Source organism: Eubalaena glacialis, chromosome 8 (genome assembly GCF_028564815.1).
Source record: "Eubalaena glacialis isolate mEubGla1 chromosome 8, mEubGla1.1.hap2.+ XY, whole genome shotgun sequence".
In the NCBI taxonomy this organism is placed as follows: Eukaryota; Metazoa; Chordata; class Mammalia; order Artiodactyla; family Balaenidae; genus Eubalaena; species Eubalaena glacialis.
Window position 1 is genome coordinate 87,055,386 of NC_083723.1, and position 17,511 is coordinate 87,072,896.

General features: G+C 43.1%; 1 protein-coding gene across 4 annotated transcripts in view; it reads right to left on the minus strand.

Annotated features, from left to right (window-relative positions):
- The window catches only part of AOAH (acyloxyacyl hydrolase), a 177,653-nt gene that overhangs the window by 100,153 nt on the left and 59,989 nt on the right, over nt 1-17,511 (minus strand). For all 4 annotated transcript variants that reach the window (XM_061197922.1, XM_061197920.1, XM_061197921.1 and 1 more), the window contains 4 exons: nt 11,883-11,953; nt 4,593-4,653; nt 3,426-3,496; nt 2,496-2,544 (listed from right to left, as the gene is read on the minus strand). In XM_061197922.1, the coding sequence (XP_061053905.1) occupies nt 2,496-2,544; nt 3,426-3,496; nt 4,593-4,653; nt 11,883-11,953 (252 nt within the window). The remainder of the gene's footprint in view (nt 1-2,495; nt 2,545-3,425; nt 3,497-4,592; nt 4,654-11,882; nt 11,954-17,511) is intronic.

Consider the following 17,511-nt stretch of genomic DNA (forward strand, 5'->3'; position numbering starts at 1 on the left):
AAATCCTTCCCAAATGGCTTTAAAAGCACAAAAACAAATCAGTGGATAAAATCCTTTAAAGTCTCTTGAGCCCTTAATCCAACATAGCAACATCCTAGGTAAGTGAATTTGGGGCAGGAATAAGGAGAGATCCAGAGACTGGACCATCTTGTTCAGCAGGATGCAGGGCAGGGCTCTGAGTGCTGGTAGTATCACCCGGAGGGAGCACTGAGGGTCCATTCAGTGACCGGGACACAGGGGCAGAGTGGGTTCAGCAGTCTCTGAGTTGGAGCTCTAAGTGTCCTGACACCTCCAGTGCCTAAGGGTTGATGCTTCTAGAGCAGAGATTCTCAATAGGGCTGATTTTGAGGCACCCCTCCCCTACCCCTGCCCCACAGCCATCCGGAGGGACATTTGGCAACGCCTGGAGACATCTTTGGTTGTTACAGTGGGGGGAGGGGGAGCTACCGGCATTTAGTGGGGAGAGGCAGGGATGCTACTGACCATCATACAATTTACAAGGCAGCCCAAACCATAAAGAATTATTCCAAATGTTGATATGATGAGACTGAGAAACCCAGAAGTGAGGTTGAGCCTGTGAGTGGGATGGAGTTACCCCAGCTGCGGGCACTTCCTAACACTTAAAGCTAAGTCTGTGCATTAGTGGAGCAGCTGGTCCTTGGAAGGTTCGAGCAGAGTCTGGATAACTTTAAAAAAGTTAAAATATATATATATAATTTGTTTTTGTTTTTTTTTGTTTGCCAAACTCTGGTCTGGAGAGCACTGGCATTCCACTAGCTATTAATGGTATTAACAGTATTCTAGGAAGAAAGAACCTGATGGTCAGAGATGTACTGGAAGCAGTGTGTTCACTGTATTGGTCCTGGGGACTCCCAGCGTGCATTAAAACATTAAAGATGCTGAGAAATTCAGAAGTAAAGAAAACTGTTCAGGCTTATTTGACCCAGTACTTTCCAAACTTTGCTATAGCGCCCCTCCTCCCTTACCTCTTAACCTCCCACTCAACACTGGAGTTCTTGGACACAGTTTGGGAAATGTTGGACTTAGTGATTGTAAAGCCCTCTCTGAGTTTATGACTTTGTGATTCTGTGAGTCATTTTTCCTCCATGGAAAGGGATAGGTATGAAGGTCATGTGTCTTTCTCCTATTACTGATGATAAACTCTGAGTCTTGGCTCCCTGGGCTCCTGATGGATTTCCACTGGTCTAGCACAGTCTCTTATTGGCCTTCCTTATGTAGGTGGGATCCCATGTCAGAGGCAGGGATGGGGTCATGGAACCAAGACAGCAGCTTCACACACTAATAACCCCCCATGTCCTCCAACATGACAACTAAGCTTGACTTTATCGAACAAGAGTTGCCTTGGGGGTCTTGACACCTTGACACCTTAAGATCTAGGGGACATGTCTTCCCCTCCTCATGAAAAGGCAGTGTGACTGATGATAGGGTGGGTGGGTAGGGCTATACCAGGATACAATCTGTCTTGCTCTCCATATCTCAGAAGAAATGGACTGTCAGTGTCCTTGAGAGAGGAAACTATTTACAGAAACTTTCTCCTCTTCATCCAAGCAGACAAATTAGGCAACCATTCAGAGGCAATTTATCTTGAAGCTGGGGAATGTTAAACTTCAAGGCTCCTTGTTTGTATGATCCCTTCCTGTGTGAGTGCTGGGAGCAGCTGGGAGCTATAGAGTGTTTTAGGTGGAGAGGAGCCAGGCTGCACTCAGAACAATATTTCTACATAAGCACTCCTGGTAAATTGGGACAGAGATCTCAGAAGAAAGGGACCTGAATTCCCAAGACTCCAGGAATTTGTTAAGATTTCTTTTATTGTTCTAATTAATTATACTTTTATTCTTGATTTTGTATTTGTATTTGGTATTCTTTTTCTTCATGAGGACCCCTCAAATCCTGTAAGCTCAAGACCTCACAAAATTGGGTCTGCTGCCATTGCCGTGCTAAGATTAAGTGTTTGGCTTTTCTCTTTCCTTCCCTTTTCTCTACCTGGAAGCTGCTAATTTATTATTCATAGGGAACCGGGGCACCAGCATTAGATGCCTCAGGATGTGGGTAGTGGTGTAACTACAGGTAACTTCCATTCTGCCTGACTAGCCTTATGAAATAGAAAAGAATTGCTGCAATGAAACAGTGACAGCATGCGGTTTGCTCCAATAGCTGTTTGGGTTGCTGTAAAACTTTGCTATACACCACTCTCCATTTAATTTCATAGTGTTCCAAACAGAATAAAGGGATTAGATGTGAATGAGCTTAAGCGAGACTTATAGTGGCTGTGACAGAGACAGGCTCAACTCTCATTACATCATGGACATTCTTCACATGTGATTGGATTCTATGCTTCTCTTCCAAACAGCAGAAAAAGAGTTGCGGTAGTCTACCATCTTCTTCCTTAGGTCTGACTGAAGCAAACAGGCAATGGGCTTTTAAGGAGGGCGGAAAGCAAGAGAACAGGGTTAAGTTTGAATTTAGTCGCTTACCCAAATGCCATTACAGTTTGAATCCTGATGTGTATCCCAGTTGTCTGGCCTGTGAAGGAAACATCAACATTGGTCTTCGGCATATATTTATCACTCTGAATGTCAGCTTCACAAATGAAGGAATGAATGAATGAGTGCTACACCAAGTGTCTTTGATAGACAACAGTTTCTTCAGGGAAAAGTGCCACACACCATTGTGTGTTGTGGCACACAGAAGCCTCACTTGACCTCTTTGCCATTCTCTTGGCTTTGGATGTTTGCTGGGAACTGTGGACCAAATGCAGTCTTTTCACAATTGACTATATTCATGGGTGGTATTGTTGTGGAATCATGCCAATGAGAATAATGAACACATCTGCAGTCCATTTCATTTAGACAGGTGACACCATTAAAGTTATGCCTCTAAAGTTCCAAACATCTGGTTAATGCTTCAGCACTGTAGTCACAGCTAAGATGAAGGCTGGCATACCCAGTTTGAAGTCTGAGATGTGATTGACTGAACATCAGCCTGGGACTAAAATGTGACCTGCGCTCTACTCTCTGCCCCCCTCGCCCTCCTCCTGGTGGAAGAGGCTACTCTTTCTGGGCCCAGGGCTGCCTGTAGAACTCGTGCAGGAGGCTGGATGAACGTCCACAATAACCTGTCTACTCACGTGTTTCTCCCACTAGACTGTAAACTCCTCAAGAGGAGGCTTATTTCTATTTGTTTACCACCCAACATGATGCAGACAGCTTGGCAACACTCGATGAGCATTTTTTGGGCAAATGAATGAAGAAACACTGTTTTTTCATTGAACTTTACTTCAATTAGGAGATGGAGGTCCCTTCTCTCTGTAAGCATGAATCCCCTAGGCTGGGGGAGATAATTATGCCTTCTGCCTCCTTTTCAGAAGGTAATTTTCAACATCAGTGACCAGCAGAGACCGTTACCTTCTGCCTGGGTATGCCATCTTGTTGCTGTCGTTACAGTCTCTCCCTCGCCAGTGAGAGCCCCGCAGTGTCTGAAATTGAAGAGCACACACAGGAAGGGTCAGTTCTGCTTTGACGTTATCCACAGTGAAGGCCAATCAGAGCTGTCTGAGGGGTACTGACATCTGCCATTTTAAATCCAAATACAGTCTAGGAACACTAGAGATCACTAAGAAAATTAAGATGATATGCTAAGACCTCCTGTGTGAGGTGAAATGTAATATGGTACCAGGGCCAATCACAGATGAAGTGTGTGTGTATGTGAGTGTGTGTGTACGTGTGTGCATATGTGTTGTTGGGTGCATGCTGATATGTGAGTGTATGGGGGTGCATGTGTGTGAATGTGCATGTATGTGGGCACGTGTGCATTCACATGGGTTGTTATGTGAATGCATGTTTTATACACGTGTCTTTGTACATGTGTGTTCATGTGTATGTGTCTATGTGCACTTCCACAAAGAGCAGGACCATCCAACTCCCTGAACTTTCTCTATCAAAGGCTCCAAAACAATTGGTTTATTTGGTCCAGTGATTAATCATTTTGCTGGATAATTTAAAAAACCTCTAGCCAAACTGGTTAGTTGTGTGGATTGATTATATTTTTGACATGTCTGATTTGAAAGAATCAAGAGTCATGATAATGTCAAACACTGTTTTTATTTCTCACATTCCCAGGTAGAGTATTTGAGATCCCACCTACTTTGGAGAGTTTGTGACATCTGTTGCTTGCTTGCTAAATTTCGCAGAGAACATTCTGACATCCTAACTGTTCTAAATCTAACATGCGTACACAGACATAAACACACACACACACTTTAAAAAAGTAAGTTAAAATACGTTTAAGGATTTTGAAAATAATTCCCAACACATTTCAAGATAACTGTTATCCCCATGGAGAATTCCAGCTGGGAATGGCTTCAGGAAACGAAAACAGTCTAGGACTAAGATCCACTTTGATGGTCCATGTATTAGCAAGACACCAAAAAGTCTGTAAACATCATAAAATGGTGTATTATCAAATTAATAATACATTCAAATGGCACTCAATCTTGTCTTATTAAAGGAAAGAAATTTATAGGAAGCAATGCAATATTTAGCGAACATCTGGTTAGTCTTAACGATACTTACTGGGAAAACACTGTATTTGTCTGAATCTACATCTTTGAATGGTAAAGAATTTTGTATAGCCCTAGAAGAAAAAAAACAAAACACCTGGTGAGCTAAGAAAAAACAAATGGTGTTTGTGAAAACAAATAGAGACATTTTTAGATATGGCTGTGTTGCGTTTATGTGACAGAACCCCATTCTAAAAATAAAATTAAGGACCTAAATAAAAATTTAGAAAATAAAATAAAAATAAAATGAAGAGTACCAGCCAAACTTTGCTCATCCCTGCTCTCCACTCAACAGAACTATTTTCTCTCTGACTTTTTACTTGGCCTATACGGGGAGGTAAAATATAATGAACTCAAGTTTTAGAGGGCATGGGATACAGGTGTTGAGGTCCTCAGGAAAGAACCTGCATTTTTGGTCCAGTCAACGAGCTCAGTACTACAGATTTTACACATTTTACACATTCTGTGACGGAAGTCTTTTCTTAAGATTCTCCTCTTTTAAAGCACTTATTCTGAGAATCTGACAATTTAGTTGTCACTCCCATTCAAGAGCCTGGGGAACCAAGGGCTCTGATGTGATTGATGACCAAGCAATTCATGTCAAAACCATGGACACCTCCCCTGAGTGAGGATTTCCCCTGAGATCTCACTACGAGACTTTTCCCAGCTTCCAAAGGCAAACACTGTTGCCCTCTAGGAAAATCACTTACAGAGTAGCAGGGAAGTGCCGTCATATGGCAGGGTGAGGTTATTCTTGGAGCCTAGAATATAGAGGGAGTAACACGACCCTTTATAGGATTTAGTAAATGGTCTTTTGAATCAAGAGCTTCTCAGCAGTTCTGAGAGTCTCAAGTCAAGTGAATTCAGCCAGAGCCAGCATGGAGCCTAATTGGTGGTATGGAGCCTGTCTTATGAGCTCTGAGACGGTGGACCCACCACAAGTCCACATTAATAGACCTCTTGGGAGATGACATCTCCTGTAAGACTAAGTATTTTCTCCCATGTACATATTTGACCTCTTGGATAGCTATTTTATGTTTCTAGATGAGAAAAGGAGGAAGGACACAGAGGGAGAAGGAGAGGGAGAGGGAGAGGGAGATGGAGAGAGAGAGGATGTACAGACCCAAAGAGCCATATTTTCAGTGTGAGAAAAGGTTCTGGGTGAAAGGTCTCACTGAGGATGACAAAGCTACCCCTTTCCACCTTTGCCACTCGGGGATGAGAGTTTGTCCTTGAAGGAAGGAACAGTGAGTTGTCTCTAAAATTAGAAAGTTAGTTCATTAAATTAACCTTTACCTGCTTATTTTAAAGGCTCAAAGTGACGAACCAGAACCATACATTCTAGACACGAGAGGGTAGATTGGTCATCATAAGTCACATAAATTGCAATTTACATAAACTACACAATCCCTTATTCATAGCCCCGAAATCCAAACAGGTCTGAACACCAAGACTTGTTTCTTATTTTCAACTTTGCAGCTAACACATTTGGTGGCAAAACTTGACCCAAACTGGTCTAAGGCAATTCATAAGCTATACCCTATTTAGTGTGACTACCCATATATTTCATTGCTGATATATAAATTTGTTTAATTAGGAGGTGCTGGGAGTGTTAGGTGAGTTATGGTGTATGCACCGTATGTTACTTTCTTAAAATCTGGGAAATTCTGAATTCCAAATCACATCTGGCTCTGTTTTGGATAAAGCATTGTTGACTTTCACTATTATTACTTCTGCAAAATTGTATCTAAACTTGATGCCTTGTGTATCCTTACAGGTATCTGGTTGTATGCTGAAATATTCATTCATTCATTCATTCATTCATTCATTCCACAGCCATTTTTGAAGTCCTTGCATGTGCCAGGCATCATATTAGATATTAGGGCTAAATATAAGATACATTTCCTATGCTAGAAGAGCTTAATGATGGGTGGGGGAAAACAAGGCATCAACAGATAACCACAGTGCTACAGAGAAAATTCTATAAGAGGGTTGTGCACCCAGAGGGAAAACATTTCTAACTGTATACAGGGAAGGAGGCGATCTTAAGGTGAAAGCTAAAGGATGAGAAAGCATTTTCAAAGCAAGTAATTGGGTGATGGGTGTGGGTGTTCTAGTAGGAAGGAAAAGTATGGGAAGCCCCTTAACATAGCTCTAGGTTCTGAAATTAGACTCCTTGGATTTGAATCCCAGGTCTGCTGTCTACTTGGTATGTAACTTTGGGCAAATTATTTAATCTGTTTGTACATCTGTTACCTCATTTGTAAACAGGGCCAGTGTCAGTACCTGCTTCCTAGGGCTGTTGCAAAGACTAATAGCGTTGTTACATGTGAAGCAAGGAAGACTTGTGCCAAGCATGTGATAAGTACTCACAAAATATTAGCTCTTTTCATTATTATGTGCAATGCTAACAGTTATTCCAAGGATGGTTTCTAGGATTGGGCAAACAGGAATCAGGTGTCTGCTCTTATGACATTTTAGTTTCTGGAGACATCTCGAATCCAATCCATGGACTCTCTTCAGATTTTCAGGTTCCCAGCCACACATGTTCTGTCCAGTTATGCGTGTCCATTATTTTTAGGTATTTTTACCATAAGCGCCTTTGCAGCAAGCATTTTTGCTGTAAACATTTTCACTGCATAACTAATTGGCCATAAGACAATTTTGCCATAAAAGGTAAAATGACTGGTTGATAGTTTGTTTTGATATATATCATACAAAAATCATGACAGATGATGATGATTTGCCCCAAGAGCTGGTTTCTGATTTTGAAGCACACGACAATGGAGGAGAAAGAGGTTGAAGGCCTGAAAGTTGCAGATTTGAACTCGCATTTCCCATAGAACTTTGGAATGTTTATCAACAGACATGTTACAAGATGCCAAGAACACACAACAGTGTAGAGGCTTTCACAACACAATACAAAGCTTAGGTATAAACATGCATCCTAGTATTTGGAAACTGATACCTCTCCTAACGAAGGAAGAAATCTTAGCGAAAAAGAAAAAGTGTGATGCCAAATGAGGAGAAGAATCAACAAGAAAAAACAGTGTGTAAAATACTAAGAATGAAAGACCTGGAAGACAAGTGCTTATGTACAAGTCACGAAATAAGATCAGTCATTTGCGCAGTATTGCCATGAAATATACACACACTTTAAATATATTCAGATATTTTGTATTTAGCAATAAAGTCTCTTTAATTTTGTAATTTGTTTTTCATGTTTCATGATGTCCTTCTTAATGTCTCTCTTTTATCTTTCATTGTTTTATCCTTTACAGCAAAACTGTCTAAGGCAGAGAAACTTACGGTGAAAATACCTAGAACCCCAGTTATCACGTTGGCTGGTGCAGCTAATCACCTGCTTGCTGCTCCTGCCCTATGACTGTCTGGGGTTGGGCTAGCAGGCGTGATCCAGGGAGCAATTGTGATTGCAGCTGAATGGCATTCGTTACATAATGGTGAGCTATTCAAGTTCAAAGTGCCTAAAATTATGTCATGAAACTGGGACATTACAACAAAAGAAAACTAGGGGGAATAAAGTTTCCATGTGTATCTGCCTCATATTTGAGTCCCAGGCAGTACTCCAGGGCCAGCGTGACTCTGTTTCATATGCATGTGGATGTGTTACGTGCATCCCTGTAAGATAAAATGAGAGCAGAGAAAACCATGGAAGGACACATCCTGACGTGTTTACACGGCTCACCTTGTGGTGGGGACAGGGACGATGTGGGTGGAAAGAGCAGGGCAGGGGCAAGAAGGAACAAATGAAAAAAAAGCAAAGAATGATGAATTAAAAGCACAGTTAACGTAGGATAAGATAGTCTGTGTGAATTTATGTGAAATAATACATATGTGGGTTCATGCATTTGGAAATTCAATAAAAAGAATAAATTATTAAGAGGGGACCCTCCTGTCCTACCACTGCTACAATAGAAAATAGGCAGTATATAGGTACTGTGAATTCTGATCAAAACAAAACAACAACCAAAAACTTGGTTGCCCCATGGTAGTAGCCTGGTATCCTAAACATTTGTTTTTCTAATAAAGCAGTGCTTTTTCTTTATTTATTCCCTTGTTTCTGCAGAGTCCCTACTAAAGCACTGTGGTAGGAACCAGGGATAAAAAGTTTACCAAGAAATGGTATCCCTGCTCTCCAAGAGCTGTCGGTGGGTGTGGGAGACTGATGGGGAAGCAGCCAGAGAAGAACAGGGTGCAGGAGCAGGCACCAGTGAGCGTGGAGTACGGAGGAGGCTAGCCAAGCGACCGAAGCTAGGCTGCGAGCTGGAAAACTTCCCACGGGTGGAGACACCTCCATTGCATTTTGAAGGCATTAGACCAAACAGGATGGGGACAAGAGAGGCACAGAGCCAGAAAGGCATTCTTACTGGAGGGGATTTTAGGGAAGGATTATGTAACAGAAGACACATAGGTCTTTGTCTCTACCACCTGCTGACTGTGCTAGTGGGTCAAGCATTAAATAAACCAGAACCGACTTGCTCATCTGAAAGTGAGGCTCCGAGTCACGGGACAGGCAATGCTGTGGCTCTGAGCCTGACCTTTATAACCAGGCTGCTGGGTTCAAACATCATATTTATCCATGACTAGCTCTATGACCTTGGACAAACGGCTTTACATCTTTAAAAAGGGGACCAAAAAAATGTCTGTCTAACAGGGTTGCATTTATAAGAGTTCCTGGTGCAGAGACAGTATCAGATAACTTTTACTTGTCATTTTTATTACTGAGCCACAGGTTGTTTTAAAGAATAAACGAGGCTGCATTTAAATGTGCTTTATAAACCATGCAGCACTGAATAATTCGTGACTTGGTACGAACTATACTAGAAGCACAGTGATTTTAGAAAGAAGAAAAACATACTGCTTTTGCTTTTTCATGAAAAAATTTCCCTTTGAAATTGGGCCAGGAAAATCCCTGGCCACAGATGCTCTTGAATTCAGGTTTTCAAAGGTGGTTCAACTGAAGAGTTGTCGTTTTAGGCCCTGAGGGCCCACGTTTGGTTTGACACAGAAAATGCAATGATGCTTTCAGCAAGGAGGGGACAGGGGTCTCGATTCAACAAGAGCTAAGCATGATGAAACGGTCGGGGTCTTGGGACCTGGCTGCATCTTAGCCTCCCGCACTTTCTTTCATGTCCGATATTTCCCCTCTACTCCTCACGTCCTGAGGGTCTCTGCCTCCACTTCTATTCATGAAAAGCGGGATTGATAACTGTTCCAGGATCCAAGTCTGCACTTTGCACAGTTGGCTTGCAGGAGCTTATGTGGGCAGATGAACCAGGAAAAGTTTTTAAACTCTTGGATCCCTAAGAGGCTCTGAATGTGGGTCAGATGCACAGCCGCCTCCTCTCCTGAGATACTTTCAAAGCAGACGGGGGATGTTCAATGCGTTTAGCGTCCATGAAGCTCATGAGATGAAGGATGGAGGAACGTAGGAAAAGTGCCTCTATTGTGGGTTGAACTGTGTTCACCAAAAAGATATGTTGAAGTTCTAACCCCTGCTCCCTGTGAATGTGAAGTTACTTGGAAAAAGGGTCTTTGCCGATGTTATTGAGTTAAGATGAGGCCATAAGTGTGGACCCTAATCCAATATGACTGGTTGTAAAAGGAAAAACAGACACACAGGGAAGATGGCTATATAAGAAGAGGGAAGCAGAGATTGGAATGACACAGCTGCAAGCCCAGGGTTGCCAAGGATGGACGGGCACCCCCAGAAGCTAAGAGGCAAGGAAGGATTCGACCCAGAGTCCCCGAGGGAATCTCAGAGGGATCTGGCCAACACCTTGCTTTCCGACTTCCAGCCTCCAGAACTGGGAGACAATACATTTACGTTGTTTCAAGCCACCTAGCTTGTGGTATTTTATTACAGCAGCCTTGGGAAACCAATACAGCCTCTCAGTCCAGATGTTCAGCCTGACTCTCACCTCTGGGAAGTTCTTCCCTCTAACTCCTCACCATGAGAGCCCGGCTGGATCGGAATGCACTCAAGTGATAGGAACTGCCTACGGGAGAGTGAGAATAAAAGCAACAGGGGCCAGGGCGGACGGAGTGGTCTCTGTGAATGTCTCACAGTGAAGGAACATTATTTTGAGTCGTTAAAGCATCATCTGTACATGTAGCATCTGTGGTCTGGCTCCTGAAATAGAATGTGAGCGCGCTAGGGAGGACACAGTCAACCAGGAACCTAGGAACGTGCCACGCTGTCCCACCAGGTCTCAGGCCAAGGAGTCTGCATTTTTAAAACTTTCCAAATGGGTCTATGGCTTGAGTTTAGATATGGGGAAACTGAAGCTCAGAGACATTAAGTGGCTCAAGTCTTCAAAGTTGGCTCAAGAGGCAGCATTGCACAAGAGTCAAGAAAGTGGATGTTTCCAAAGAACAAGTGGGGTCCAATATACCTGGGGGTGTATCTTGGGTCCTCATGGTTGGGAGGAGTTACTTCTGTAAGACTCAGTTTCCTTCTCTGCGAAATGGAAATAATGATAATCCCTAGTTCATGGAATTGTGAGAACTCAGTGCAGAAGTGCCTTGAAAGTTCAGCATCTGGACCCCAGAACAGTGCCATACACTGCCTGGCAGCAGCCTCTGCCACAGTCACATGGGAAGCAGCCGAGCGGAAGGTGGACCTATGCTATTTTGCCTCTTAGTCCAACGTGCCTCTCAGGACTGTTCCATCTTTTAATGTTTAGGACAGTGATTACTATAACACCCAGCATAACCTCAGACTCAGAGTGCCGCTGGAGGGAGCACGGGCTTTTAAACGGAGACAGGAGGGCTTGGGAACTTTGGACAGTGTCTCTGTATTAGGAATCCTGTTCATACATACCAGAGCTAGATTTTCTAGGTAATAGGTTGGGCTCTGTGAAAAAATGGTCCTTTTCCAGCCTTGTGAGTGCCTTGCTCTAAAGATGCTCAAAGAGTCCCTGCCATAACAGGTGGCCAGCCTTGTCTGTATCTTACACAGCAAGGAGGAGGTGTCCTGTCCCCAGGTGCGGCGCGAGCATGCACTGAGCCACTCACAATCTCACTGGCAGGCAGGCTGCATTCCCGTCTGGGGCGGTAAGTCAGGTTGGAGGTTCAAAGATGCTGGTATTCAGTATATTTCCAAAATGATTTGTTCTGAGCTAATTTGTCTTCCAGTTTCTGTACAAGTCATGAGCAAGAAACACTTTCACTTTCAGAAAGATGCCTTTTAACTTGAAGATCATTTTAGTCATTAGAAAACAAGGACAGCCAAAGATGCTATCCCCTGCCAGTGCTTAGGAAGGGGAACTTGTATACGTACAATTTAATCCTCTGACAGATCTTGGCCAAAAATGGGAGTGAACAAATATCAGAACCACTTCTGGAATATGTCTGGAGAGAAAAAACAAAAACAGAAAGAGCTGTTTAGTTCAAGGGATGATTTTCCAACTTCTAAAGGCCCTTCCTCTCCTCTTGGCTCCATAGTTTGGATTTCTGGACTCTTCTTTCTCCAGAATCTGGGCCATTTTACTTAACTAAATTTACCTCTTGTTCCTGTTTCCACGCTCCATGTTCATTCCACCTGTGTGCCTTTGTTCATGCCGGCTCCTCCGCCTGAAGGCTTCCCCTTCTCCCCCATCCAGCTAGTCCTACCTTCATCTCTTTTCCTCCTCTTCCCAAAAGGGTCTGGCCCACCTTGGTCCATTCTACTCAGACAACGTTCCTCTCCTCCCTGTCCTCAGTGGCTTTAAAAAAGGATTTGAAAATAAAGACTGTTTTTGAATAAAATAATTCCTTCCTGTTATGAGATAAAATAAAGACTAACAGGAGAGACACTGGCTTAGGAAGAAGGAAGAAGGAAGGTCCCTTCCCTGGGGGAGGCGGGGTAGGGGAAGGAGGGCTGTGTGGATGAAGCCCCTCAAAGCTTCCTGAACAACGGGATTTCAGACAGCAGTTTCCATAAGACTCTAGCTGTGGGATAAATTAAAAGCCCTGGCTTTTTACTAAGTAATGATTTTAGAAAAATTGCAGTTCCCTTGATGCTTTTCTCAGACAAAAGAAAAAATCAACAGGGTAGAAAAAGTAAGGAACCAGCATTTATCAACAAAGGGAGAGATAGTTCGCTTTTCAAAAGTTCGCTTCACACCACTTTGAGTCTATGAAAGACCTAGATTACTACCTACTCACGAACTGAAAGAAATCCAAAGAAGTTTTTTGCTCTCACAAAAAAAAAATGCAAAAAGCAAAAATAACGTTCATCGTTTGTTCTGCAGGAGCCAGTGGAGAGGCAGCGAGCACCCTGAACAGTGAGAGGGGCACCGCCCAGCTCCTTCCCCAGAAACCACACTGAGCATCTCAGCATCAGGCCACCATAGCTTTGAACTGTGTCTGTGAGCCTCTGTGCTTGATCTCAATTTATTTTGTGCATCTGTTAGCAAGATGTGTCCTAAGATAATTGCTTCTTTGCCTTAGGAAAGACTTCATAGGAATGCTCTACTTTTGGATAGCAGGGAAACCTGTAGTGATTCCCTCTAGCCCAAAAAGTCCTTCAGATGGCTGTGAGTGGTATTAACAGCGTTGGTAATATTTTGACACTAGCAAAGGTGAACAGGTAACCTTTTCTGGTTATAAATGAGGTTTTTAAGGATCTTCAGGATGCTTGCCCAACTTTCTAGGATGAGGAACAATGCTGATTCGCATGCAAGATTTGGAGACAGAAAAGACTGTCCTTGTTGTCATGCAGCTTACTGTCTAGCGGAGCGTCGGGGTGAATAGCCCAGCTCTTAGCATGCTCTGTGACGTCTGTGGTGGTCCAGGCATTAATATGGCTTTCTGGGAACTGGAGGAGGAGGCAGGCGAGGACCCAGAAATCAGATAGGAGGCAGGTGGGAAGGAAGAGACAGATGCTCTAAGCTTTTCAACTCCAAGTGCAGCTTGCAGACTTGTTACAAATGTAATTCATGGGCTCCCCCCACTCTAGTAAATCGGAAAGTCTGGGGTAGGTCCCAGGAATCTGTGTTTTCACAGCCTCCCATTCACTCTGATGCTCACTAAGGTTTGAGAAGCACTGCTCTAGGTTCTAGCTGATGAAAGTGTGATCACAAACCAGGAGCATTGAGGCCATCCGGGAACTTTCAGGACTAAAGTCTCTGGCCCCAGATTCAGCTGACCTGCTGAATCAGAATCTGCATTTTAACAAGGTCCCAGGTGGCTGGAGTACACACCAAAGCTGGAAAAGCACGGCCGCTGGCAGAGGGAGCACCCTCGCAGTGCTGTGGGCACATGAGCAGGGCTGGCGTCTTGGGGGACCGCCAAACATTTCAACCTGGCTGGAGTATAAGGAACTGGGAGAACACGGTGAACCGTGGAAGGAAGGAGACATTAGGACAAGCCTAGGACACTGCACTACATGCTATCTTGAGGACAGTGGGGAATCCTGGAAGGTCTGAAGCAGAGGGATCACATTTGTATTTTGGAAAGATATCTCTGCAGGTGACATGAAGGCCTCGAGGAAGCAATATGGGACAGAGAGACCTGTTGGCAGATAAGGATCCGAGACGTGATCCCGGGGTTTCTAACCTCAGCACTACTGCCATTTGGTCCTGAATAATTCTTTGTTGTGGGCTGTCCTGTGCATTGTAGGATGTTTAGCAGAATATCTGGCATCTAGCCACTATATGCCAGCAGCCCACAAAGGTCTCCAGATGTTGCCAACGTTTCCAGGAGAGGAGGAGGGAGGACAACATTGCCCCTGGTTGGGAACCACAGATGTGAGGTGGGAGGAGGAGGATGGTGGTGCAAAGGAGGGGTGTTTAGAGACCTGGTAACTGATTGAGATGAGCAGTGTAGATACACTGTAAAATAAACACTAGTGTGCAATTATACCACAACATTGGTGGCAATTTGGAAAGAGACACATTCTAAGACCCAGAGTCAGACTGCATTTGAATGTGTGAGCTACTTCTTTTAATATTTACTTTAGTCTGAAGGCCTTGGTCTAATTAACGTAATGGCAATGTAGATTTTAACACTGATGATAACCAATACATCAAAAAATTTATACAACAGCCTGATAATTACTATACAAGGGGTACAATGGAATAAAATGTTATAATTGCACAGCTGTTCACTGTCAAAATTCAGCCTGAAGGCTGCAGCTGTCTTTGACATTCATTGTGCACAAATTAGATCTAGGATGTGGGCAATAGATGATGCAACTTGTCCAGGGACCCCCAGAATTCCTTCTGTTTGATCATGCAGCCTTTTCATCACACAGTACGGGAAGGACTAACCTCTTCTTACAAACCTGCAAAGGGAACTTAGATGGACACAGAGCAACAGTGCAGAGGTCCTCACTTGCACGTTTGACAGCCCCTTCCTTTCAATTCAAACCTTACTAGACAGAGGCAGAATGTGGGCTGTTATTAACTCAGCAATGGATTTAAAACATCACATCTGACTGCATGTAATCCCATCTAAAATGAAAGTCTCAAATCTGGGCTCTCCCTGGGCACAGGAGTCAGGCAGCATCTTTATTTTGCCATCTATTTAACCAGCTTCCGCTTGCATCTGGAGCTTTCCCACCCCAGGATGTTAAACGAATACAGAACAACAAACAGGGGTTGAATAAATGGAACGAGGTGAATGGGGTAAATAGAGGGTCAAAGGGGGAGCATAACATCTCTTCTGTACACAGCCAACTTAAGATGGAATTTCTGTGTGATGAAGTGCTTTTAAACCATTGTTGTGTATTATTTTACTTGAATTTAACTTGGATTATTTTACTTGAGGCAAGTTTGAACAGCAGCAATTTTTAGAGGCTTTCCAGATGGTTCTGTTTAGTAGGTAGGTTGGAAATCAGGGCCATCACGTACAGCAGTACAGGTTGTGCACTACAAGATTCTAATATTCACATAGCCTGTGATGTGAATGGTGCTTCCAGAAATTCAGTACTGAGGAGCTCTGGTTGAGAGCTATTGGAATAGTGGAAGGGGTAGAAACTTGGAAGAAGCTAAATCTGGATGTAAATGATGGGTTTCTCACTTATTAGCTACGTGGAGTGAGGGAATTACTTAACCTCTCATCCTTAGTCCTCTCATCTGTAAAATGGGGTTGATAACAGAAATATGCTATCTACTTTGTAGGAGTTTTTGTGATAATTAAATAAATTGATGCCACGACTCAGGTGTTCTAAACCCTCAGATGCTTGGTGTTCTGCCAAATCCACGAAGACCCCCCTGAAGAGCCTCTCGGGACCTCCTTGAGATGCAGGAACATTCTGGAACATTCCATTCCCTTCAGTAACACTGAACTCTTCCGCAGTCTGGATTCTCCATCTGACAGGCTGTGCTGAAATGACATGCAACCTACTCTGTATTTCTCTCCGCATTCTGGCTAGGTCGGCAGTTCCATCAGCCATCACAATGGAGTTAATTGCAGCCAATATCTTCTGAGCAGTTTTTCAGAGATGCTTATTTGCATTTCCTGATTATTTTTTCCCTGATAGCTTTAATCTAGAGAGTAAATAAATTGGAGGAGGTTTTTGAGGAGTTGTTTTTTTTTAATTGGTGAATTGTTCGGTTGATTTTTTTTTTTTTTTTTTTTTTTTTGGCTTCTCGCAAGTCATGATTGGAATCCTGCCCCATGAATTATGCTAGCAATTCTGGTGACAGAAATGAAAAATTGTAAAATCCTAATTAGTCTTTGAGTTAATGCCAAGGCAGTTTGTACTAGTGAAGTAAACAATGCCCTGAGAATAAGTTTTTAGATGCATGTTGAGAAGAATAAGAGAAAAATGGTATTATTCTCCAGTCTGTTTAGAGTTCTGAAGGTGGTGGTCAAGGGTTTCATGTGATGTTTCAGTTTCTTATTCAATAACTTAAGCAGATTAGCTGAACCAGCTATGGTTGGCCTTTAATTACTCACTGAATTAAATAATAATTGGAGATGCAGGCATTGTGATTGATTAAGCAATTGTGCAGAAATGCCTGCATACTGTCATCCAACATGTATCAGCCTTGTACATCAAAACCCATGTGCCCCCCACAAGTAGGGTTGCCGAATAAAATATTGTGCTGGACATACTTATACTAAATAATTATTCATTATTTGATTTGAAATTCAAATCTAATTGGGCATCCTCTGTTTTTATTTGCTAAGTCTGACAAACCAAGCCATGAAGAATTTTCCTCCCCTTTATTTCCATGTTGCCAAATCAATACTACTTTGAATGTATTGAATCAGGGCCAGCAGGGAGAAGCCAAGGACGAAGGCCATGCCCTCTCATCTCTGATGAATGCTTCCTTCCTGCCAGGACTGCTTTCATTAGGGAGACACTGTTCTTTAAAGGTTTACCTTTCTGCTTCCTCTTCAACTGGGGCTGATTGGCCACCAGGGCCCAAGTCAAATACTTGACTTAATGATAACTGATTTGAACTAGGCATTCTGTTGAATGAAACTATGATTGCAAAGAGGAAAAATTAGAGGAAAAGAATAATAATGGTGATGATTTTAGCTGGCATATATAGAGTGCTTGATAAGTCCCAGGCATGATACCAGACACCCCACACACATCAACTCTCTTAGTCCTGACATCCATGCTTTGAGAAAGGAACACTGATATTGTCCCTACCTCACTGATAGGGAAACTGAGGCTCAGCTTAGATCACGTATATAGAAAGTGGAGGAGCAGGAGGATACAGCCTCCTCCAATATGGTCTACCGGAGGGCAACAGTTCTCAACAGTGAGTACCAGAGGATATTTGGCAATGCCAGGAGACATTTTTGGCTGTCACGACTATTGGGGGGGGTGCTGGCATCTATTGGGGGGGATGCTGCTAACATCCTACAATGCCCAGGACAGTGCCCACAACTGGAGTTGAGAAACGCTGCTCTAGAGAGAAGAGAGGAGAAAAAAGACGAAGGGGCTCATATTCCTATTCAAACCCAAT